The following is a 9,252-nucleotide window of genomic DNA, read 5'->3' as shown; positions in this document are numbered from 1 at the left end:
GGGGGGGGGGGGGGGGGGAACTTCTGGATAATCTCCCCATTTGGAAATTAGTCCATGCCCCTATTCTTCGTCCCAAAGTGCATGACCTCACACTTTCCCACATCTGCCAGTGCTTTGCCTACTCTAACCTGTCCAACTCCTTCTGCAGCCTCCCCGCCTCCTCAGTGCTCCCTCTACGTATCTTTATATCATCTGAAAACTTAGCCAGAATGCCCTCAGTTCCCTCATCTAAGTCGTTAATGTATCAAGTGAAAAATTGTGGTCCCAACACAGAGCCTTGCGGAACGCCACTCACCACCGGCTGCCATCCTGAGAAGGACCCTTCTATCCCCATTCTCTGCTTTCTGCCAGACATCTATCCATGCTAGCACCTTGCCTCTAACACCGTGGGCCCTGATCTTTCTTGGGAGCCTCCTGTGTGGCACCTTGTCAAAGGCCTTCTTGAAGACCAGGCAGATAACATCCATTGACTCCCCCCTAGTCTAAACCACTCAGCATGGGAATGAGAGTGAGGGAAGGGAACAGCGAGTGAAATTGAGAGAGATTCACACAGAGTAGAGAGATAGAGAAAGAAAGAGTGTGAACAAGAGGGAGAGTCAGCGAGCAGGAGAATGAGAGAGAACGGAGTGCAGGACTGAGAGCAAGCATATGAGAGAGAGAGGGCACGCTGGTGAGATGACAGAGTGTGTGCAAGAGATTCTGAGTGAGAGTGTGTCTCAAAGAGAGATAGGGAGAGATAGAGAGAGAGAGGGAGGGTGTGTGGCAAAGAGAGGGGGAGACAGAGTGCACTGTGGAAAGGTAGTGTGAGGGAGTGTGTGAGAGATAGCGAGAAAATGAGCGTGTGAAAGAGAATTGGAGATGAGAAAGTGTCTGTGAGAGAGCACAAAAGACACACAAATTCACACACACAAACAGAGGGACAATGAAAATGACGGAACAGAGTGCAACACATTACATTCGTGAGTACATGGGGTCCAAGTGGCCCAGATTTGGGAATGAGGAGTATGTATCATCCCCCAGTGTCTGGGTACTAGGAACTGGAAAAAGCACCACGTCCAACACCCTGGAATGTTGGAGAGGGTCCCTCAGTGCTCTGGGGAACACAGTTTCACCTGGGAATCTGGGCCTCTCTTGGAGCCTGGAGAATATGGCCAGTCAGGCAGGGAGGGGACGTGGGGCAGGTACTGGGAGCAGTCCTGGGCTGGGGACAGCTCAGGGGAGGCTGCAGCAGCTCCATCGCCGACTCCACACCCCAACATCCCCACAAGACTGAGGAACACGGTGTGGCTGCCGTTACCCTAGTCCTCACTAACCCCCTGCCCGCGTCCCTCTCACTTACACACAGTACACGATCAGGCCCAGGAACACAAACACGTAGTTGCTCTGGAAGTACTCCACGTTCTTCACCAGCCGCTTGCACATCTCGCCAAAGTTCTTCGGCCGGGAGAAACGTTTCTGGTCGATGAAGGAGGCCCAGGGTCGAATGGTGAGCCTGCGCCTCTCTATCCATTCCTTCGCTGGGCCCTGGGAGATGATCTTCGGAATATATATCCTGAGGGAAGGAGGGAGAGAGGGAGGGGGTGAGTGTGGGTGGAGGTCACAGCCTGCATACTATCCCCGAAGACATGGAAAGACTGACACGATTTCATTGTGAAGCGATAGATTTGATTCCCTACAGTGTGGGGACAGGCCCTTCAGCCCAACCAGTCCGCACTGACCCTCCGAACAGTAACCCACCCAGACCCATTTCCCTCTGACTAATGCACCTAACACTATGGACAATTTATAATGGCCAATCCACCCTGACTTGCACATCTTTGGACTGTGGGAGGAAACCGGAGCACCCGGAGGAAACCCACGCAGACATGGGGAGAATGTGCAAATTGCTCACAGACAGTCGCCTGAGGCTGGAATCGAAAGCGGGTCCCTGGTGCTGTGAGGCAGCACTGCTAACCACTGAGCCAACGTGCCGCCCCACGGCCGGGGCTGTGTCGAAGCTGAGGGATGACCTTAGAGGATAATAAAATCATGAGGGGCATGGATAGGATAAACAGACAAAGTCTTTTCCCCAGGATGGGGGAGTCCAGAACTCAGGGTGAGAGGGGAAAAGATATAAAAGAGACTGAAGGGGCAACTTTTTCACACAGAGGGTGGTGTCTGTGTGTGGAATGAGCTGCCAGAGGATGTGGTGGAGGCTGGTACAATGACAGCATTTAAAAGGCAGCTGGCTGGGTGTATGATTAGGAAGGGTTCAGAGCGATATGGGCCAAGTGCTAGATTGGGTTGGGCTATCTGGTTGGCATGGACGAGTTGGACCGAAGGGTCTGTTTCCGAGCTATACACCTCTGTGACTATCTTAAAAAGACATGAGGGGCAATTTTGTTTTTTTTTTAAAAAATGTTTAGACACTGAATGGCTAGTGGGTGGAATGCACTTCCTGGGGAAGTAGTGGATGAAAGTACAGTCGAGGTGTTGAAAAGACATTTGGACAGGTATGTGAATGGGAAAGGTTTGGAGGGATGGAGTAGGCAGGTGGGACGAGTGGAGTTTGGGATTGTGGTCAACATAGAGCGGTTGGACCAAAGGGGCCGTTTCTCTGCTGCATGACCATGACTCGGGGAGTGGATGACAATTTGGATTGAACGCAATATAAGAACGAGGAGGAGTAGACCATCCAGCTCCTCAACCCTGCTCTGCCATTCAATAAGATCATGCTGAGCTTTCATGATCTCAGCTTCACTCACCCGTGCTCTCACCATAACGCTTAATTCCTCTACTGTTCCAAACATCTTAGCTTAAAAACATTTACTGAGGAAGCCTCAACCACTGCCCTGGGCAGGGATTTCCACAGATTCACAACCCTCTGGGTGAAGACGTTCCTTCTCAATTCAGTCCTAAATCTGCTCCCCCTCATTTTGAGGCTTTGCCCCCTTGTTCGAGTTTCCCACCACTGGAAGCATCCTCTCTCTCCTTCTATCTTATCTATTCCCTTCATAATTTGATGTTTCCATAAGATTCCCCCTCATTCTTCCAAAATCCCAACGAATATAATCCCAGTCTACTCAGTCTCTCCCCATAAGCCAACCCCCTCAACTCCGGAACCAACCTGGTGGACCTCCTCTGCAGCCCCTCCAGTGCCAGTCTGTCCTTTCTCAAGTAAGGAGACCAAAGATGTGCAGGTCAGGGTGAATTGGCCATGCTACGTTGCCCGTAGTGTTAGGTGCATTAGTCAGAGTGAAATGGGCCTGGGTGGGTCACTCTTCGGAGGGTCGGTGTGGACTGGTTGGGCCGAAGGGCCTGTTTCCACACTGTAGGGAAACAAATCTAATCTAATCAAATCTGCACACAGTACTCCAGGTGTGGCCTCACCAGCACCTTGTACAGTTGTATCATAACCTCCCTGCTTTTAAACTCAATCCCTTCAGCAATGAAGGACAAAATTCCAGTTGCCTTCCTAATTACCTGCTGTACCTGCAGACCGACCCTCTGTGATTCATGCACAGAGAACTCACGGGCAGGGACGTGGGGAAAGGGCAGGAGGTTAGTACTGGATTATCATGCTCATTACAACAGCTGGTGCAGATAGGACGGACAGAATGGTCTCCTGCTTTGGTAACGGTGAAGCACGCTTGAAGGGCTGAGTGGCCAAATATCGTTTGTTGTTCACATGGAATCTCCCCCCCTCTCTCTCTCTCTGTCGCTCCCCCCGCCAACCCTGGTGTGGAAGCAGGATAGTGGGCTAGTGTAGGTTAGGTGGGCTTGGATCGGCACAACATCGAGGGCCGAAGGGCCTGTACTGCGCTGTATTCTTCTATGTTCTATAAATTTAGGTACTTTTAAATTGAGGTTTTGTTTAAACCAAATATTCTTACCAAATCAAAATCATAAATGAAAGTCAATTCATGGCTAAGTCTCTCAACTACTCTGGGTTCGGTTTAACAAAACTGTTCTCATAGAATCAGAGGTGTACAGCATGGAAACAGACCCTTCGGTCCAACCCGTCCATGCCGAGCAGAGATCCCCAACCCAATCTAGTCCCACCTGCCAGCCGTGTGAAACACCTTCTCTCCCAGGCTGCTCGTGAAAAGTAAGAGGACTCCGAGATGCAAAGGTCTCCACTGGGAAAGAACACAGTATTTGTTTCCTCCCCCTTTCTATCAAGAATTCACTCAAACAGAAATGCTGTTGTACATTGTCGGCAGCAGTGCGATTTTACTGAGGGCTGCTTAGATATTTTTAAGCATTCTGCTCAGACATGTTCTAACACACTCCGGGACAATGTAACTTTTCAATTCAAGAGGGAGAGAGCATCACCTGCCCTCAGACCACTCCTTAAAAGGGCCCCTGGTTTTCTAACTGGGTGTTTCCCGGGAGGGAGAGCTGGAACCCATGAGCTGAGACGACCTGCCAGCGAGGGGTTCGCGTGACTTCACCTGCCGGTCACCCCGCTTGCTTCCTCCTCTTTGGTCAGGGAGAAGACGTCATCAGGCTTGGAGCTCATGGCCTCCGGAAAGTGAGCAGAGAGCTGGGAATACCTAGAACAAAGAAACAAATTGGGAGAAAGAATCTTCATCAGTAAAACAGTGACTGACTCTCCTCACAGTTAGGAAGACCAGAGACAATATCACAGTAATAAACCAGCTCATACAGCGTCTATAGATGGCCCTCTCCATAACGCTGTGTGGTACCTACAAGTACTCTATAGGATTTATACTGGGTCAATCAGGTCTGTACAGATAGTATGAGGTTTCTATGGAGTCTTTGATATCTATTTGGTTCTATAGGTTGTCTATGGTTTCTCAATAGGATTGCAATAGGGTCTCTATGCAAGCTGAAAGGTCTCTAGAGAATCTGAACAGATTATCTCTACAGGCAATTTAAGGGTTTATAAACAATCAGTTTTCTAAAAGGTTTATATCAGTTCTATAATTCTCAATAGGACTGCCGCAGGGTCTACAGTGTACCTACAGGCTGTACAGTCTCTACCATTGTGGCTCAGGTTGTAAGTTTGCTCGCTGAGCTGGAAGGTTTGTTCTCAGATGTTTTGACTCCATGATGGGTAACATCATCAGGGAGCCTCCAGTGAAATGCTGGTGGTCTGTCCCACTTGCTATTTATCTGTCTGGGTCTGTCGAGGTAGGTGATATCACTTCAGATTCTTTTTCTCAAGGGCTGGTTAATGGGGACCAAATCAATATGTTTGTTATGGAGTTCCTGTTTGAATGCCAGGCCTCTCAGAAATCCCGTGTGTGTCTTTGTTTAGCCTGTCCCGGGTTGGATGTACTGTTCCAGTTGAACTGTGTCCCTCTTCATCTGTGTGTATGGATACCAGTGATAGTTGGTCATGTCTTTTGGTGGCTAGTTGGTGCTGGTATATCCTGGGGCCTATTTTCCTGCCTGCCTGTCCGATGTATGTACAATCTCTATAGAGTCTAGCTGGGCTCTATCGAGTATACCCAGGATCCAGTATCTCTATAGGGTTTACTGAGGGCCATAGAGTGCACTGAATCATTTTAAAGGTACATATGGGTCTTCCAAGGGCTCCACATATCTGAAGCAAAACTAGAAATTGCTGGAAACAGTCAGCAGGTCTGGCAGCATCTGTGCAGGGAACTCAGAGTTAACGGTTTGGGTCCAGTGACCCTTCCTGAGAACTGCATAGAGTCTATATCAGGCATCCACGGGTGCCTATAGGGAGCGCACGGGGTCTGTCAGGAGTGCACGGGTCTGTAGGGTATCCGCCAGGAGTATGCAGGGTCTGTATAGTGTCTATAGTTAGCATACAGGGCCTATAGGGAGTATACAGGGTCTAGAGTTAGCATACAGCGTCTATAGGGTGTCTATAGTTAGCATACAGGGCCTATAGGGAGTATACAGGGTCTAGAGTTAGCATACAGCGTCTATAGGGTGTCTAGAGTTAGCATACAGGGCCTATAGGGAGTCTATAGGGAGCATACAGGGTCTATAGTTAGCATACAGGGTCTATAGGGTGTCTATAGTTAGCGTACAGGGCCTATAGTGTGTCTATAGGTAGCATATAGGTCGATAGGGAGTGTCTGGGGTATCTATAGAGTATCTTGGCTCTATATGGTGCCTATAGGGTATCTGTAGGATAACTACGGGGGGCACACGGAATCTATAGGGGTATTTTAGGATGCACACGAGATCTATATAGTGTCTATAGGGTGTACATTATATCCATAGGCTCTGAAGGAAAATGTAAATTCGTACCTGTTTCTGTTATTTCCTGTGACCCGTTGGCAGAGGATGTGACGTCACACACCTTTATGATTCTGCTTCCTCCACAATAAACCGCCGCGTCCGAGCTCTCGACCAATCAGCGATCCGCATCCGAGCGTGCTCCAACAGGATATCCAATCAGAGGGCGGTATCTGGGCTGAGAACAACAGGATATCCAATCAGAGGGCGGTATCTGGGCGGAGAACAACAGGATATCCAATCAGAGGGCGGTATCTGGGCGGAGAACAACAGGCTATCCAATCAGAGGGCGGTGTCTGGGCGGAGAACAACAGGATATCCAATCAGAGGGCGGTATCTGGGCTGGGCACAACAGGATATCCAATCAGAGGGCGGTATCTGCGCGGAGAACAACAAGATATCCAATCAGAGGGCGGTATCTGGGCAGAGAACAACAGGATATCCAATCAGAGGGCGGTATCTGGGCAGAAACATACCAGGACATCCAGTTAGAGGGCGGTATCCATGGGAGGAGGTGGGGTTTGTTGGGGGTGTTGGAGATCACTGTCAAATCAAAACACCGTTTAAAACTGCCTCCACTGACCAATCATTACTCTTACATCAATACATCACTGGAGCAGGTTTGGTTGTGACCCTGGGACCTGGGTTTGGTTGTGACCCTGGGACCAGGGTTGTTCAGTTCCAGCTACATTAGAGTGTTTGCCTTGACACTGTGCCCAGGAGCTGGAATGGGATTATACATTGTTCTGCTGGGTCACTGAGAGTCAAATCAAACTTACCATCATATGGCCAGGGATCTACAGCATCATTCAGATTTAGGATAAGATAGAATCCCTACAGGCCATTTGGCCCAACAACTCCACACCGACCCTGCAAAGAGTAACCCATCCAGACCCATTCCCCTAATACTCTACATTTCCCCCTGACTAATGCAGCTAACCTACACATCCCTCAACACCATGGGCAATTTAGCATGGCCAATTCACTTAATCTGCACACTTTTGGATTGTGGGAGGAAACCGGAGCGGCTGGAGTAAACCCAGGGAGCATGTGCAAAGTCCACACGGACAGTCCCCTGAGGCTGGAATCAACCTCGGGTTCCTGGTGCTGTAAGGCAGCAGTGCTAACCACTGAGCCACCGTGCTGCCCTGATAGAATTAGGTCATTCAGCTCATGAAAACTGCCCCACCATTTCATCCTGGTGAATTGTTTCTCAACCCCATCCTCCTGCCTTCTCTCGGTAACACTTGATCCCCTTACTAATCAAGAACTGATCTATCTCTGTCTCAAATACTCTCAATGACTTGGCCCCTACAGCACTCTGCCACAATGCGTTCCACGGATTAACCACTCTCTGAAGAGATTCTTCCTCAACTCAGGGCACTCTGAGGCTGTGCCATCACACCCTGACCTCTCCTCCTTGTGGAAACATCTTATCCACGTCCACTCCATCCAGGTCCCTCAGTATTTTAAAGTTTCAATCAGACTCCCCCGCACTCATCCAACTAAATTCCATTGAGTACAGACCCAGAGCCCTCATATGTCAAGCCTTTTTAGTCAAAGTTGAAAAGTGTGGTGCTGGAAAAATGCAGCAGGCCAGGCAGCATCTGAAGAGCAGGAGATGAAGGACTCGTGCCCGAAATGTCAACACTTCTCCTCCTCGGATGCTGTGCTTTTCCAGCGCCACACTTTTCGATTCAGCACCTGCCAATGCCAGAGCATCTCCCAAGTCTCTCTGCGCCTCAGATTTCCAAAGCCTTTTGCACTAACCTCATAGTCTCCCACATTGTGTCCTCTCTGTCACTTCTGTGTCCACTTGCCGGGCATGACCACCGGCACGGTGGCAAGTGGTTAGCACTGCTGCCTCACAGCGCCTGAGACCTGGGTTCAATTCCTGCCTCAGGCGACTGACTGTGTGGAGTTTGCACGTTCTCCCCGTGTCTGCGTGGGTTTCCTCCGGGTGCTCCGGTTTCCTCCCACAGTCCAAAGATGTGCAGGGTCAGGTGAATTGGCCATGCTAAATTGCCCCTAGTGTTAGGTAAGGGGTACATGTAGGGGTATGGGTGGGTTTCGCTTCGGCGGGGCGGTGTGGACTTGTTGGGCTGAAGGGCCTGTTTCCACACTGTAATGTAATCTAAAAAAAAATCTAATCTAATGACCAAGTCCTTTTGCAACCTCTCCACTTCCTCAACACAACCTGTCCCTCAGTTTTTGTGTCCTCTGCAAATGTAACAACAATTTCCCCATTTCCTTCATCCAGATCATCAACGTATGATGTGAATAGTTGTGGTCCCAACACTGACCCTTGGAAATTAGCTAGTCACCAGCTGTCATCCTGACAAAGATCCCTTTATCCTCACTCTCTGACTTCTGCCAATCAGCCAATCCTCTATCCAAGCCAATACCTTGCCCCTAAACACCATGGACTCATTTTAATTCACAGCCTCCTATTGTGGCAGCTTGTCAAAAGCCTTCTGAAAACCTGAATAGATGTTGTCCACTGGCTCTCCTTTGGTAAAAGTGAGGACTGCAGATGCTAGAAATCAGAGTCTAGATCAGAGTGGTGCTGGAAAAGCACAGCAGGTCAGGCAGCATCCGAGGAGCAGGAAAATCGACATTTCAGGATGGAGTCCTTCATAAGGGATTGAGGCAGGGACCCTCCAGGGTGGAGAGATAAATGGGAAGGGAGTGGGGCTGGGGAGAAGGTAGCAAAGAGTACAATAGGTGGATGGGGGAGGGGATGGAGGTGATAGGTCAGGGAGGAGGGTGGAGTGGATAGGTGGGAAGGGTGATAGGCAGGTAGGACAGGTCATGAGGACAGTGCTGAGCTGGAAGGTAGGAACTGGGGTAAGGTGGGGGGAGGCAAAATGGGGAAACTGGTGAAGTCCACAATGATGCCCTGGGGTTGAAGTGTTCCGAGGCAGAAGATGAGGCGTTCTTCCTCCAGGCGTCTGGTGGTGAGGGAGCGGCGGTGAAGGAGGCCCAGGACCTCCATGTCCTCGGCAGAGTGGGAGGGGGAAGTTGAAATGTTGG

General features: G+C 49.8%; 1 protein-coding gene across 1 annotated transcript in view; it reads right to left on the bottom strand.

Moving 5' to 3' along the window:
- Nucleotides 1–6,322, bottom strand: part of rabac1 (Rab acceptor 1 (prenylated)) — a 7,635-nt gene extending 1,313 nt beyond the window's left edge. The window contains exons 1-3 of the mRNA XM_043683206.1: nt 6,232–6,322; nt 4,434–4,535; nt 1,340–1,552 (exon numbers count right to left, since the gene is read on the bottom strand). Of these exons, the coding sequence (XP_043539141.1) occupies nt 1,340–1,552; nt 4,434–4,501 (281 nt within the window). The 5' untranslated portion in view covers nt 4,502–4,535; nt 6,232–6,322. The remainder of the gene's footprint in view (nt 1–1,339; nt 1,553–4,433; nt 4,536–6,231) is intronic.
- Between the last annotated feature and the right edge of the window lie 2,930 nt (nt 6,323–9,252).

This window comes from Chiloscyllium plagiosum, chromosome 47, assembly GCF_004010195.1.
Source record: "Chiloscyllium plagiosum isolate BGI_BamShark_2017 chromosome 47, ASM401019v2, whole genome shotgun sequence".
NCBI lineage: Eukaryota > Metazoa > Chordata > Chondrichthyes > Orectolobiformes > Hemiscylliidae > Chiloscyllium > Chiloscyllium plagiosum.
Note: the sequence above shows the minus strand (reverse complement) of the source record. Positions and strands in the feature narration are given on the sequence as shown.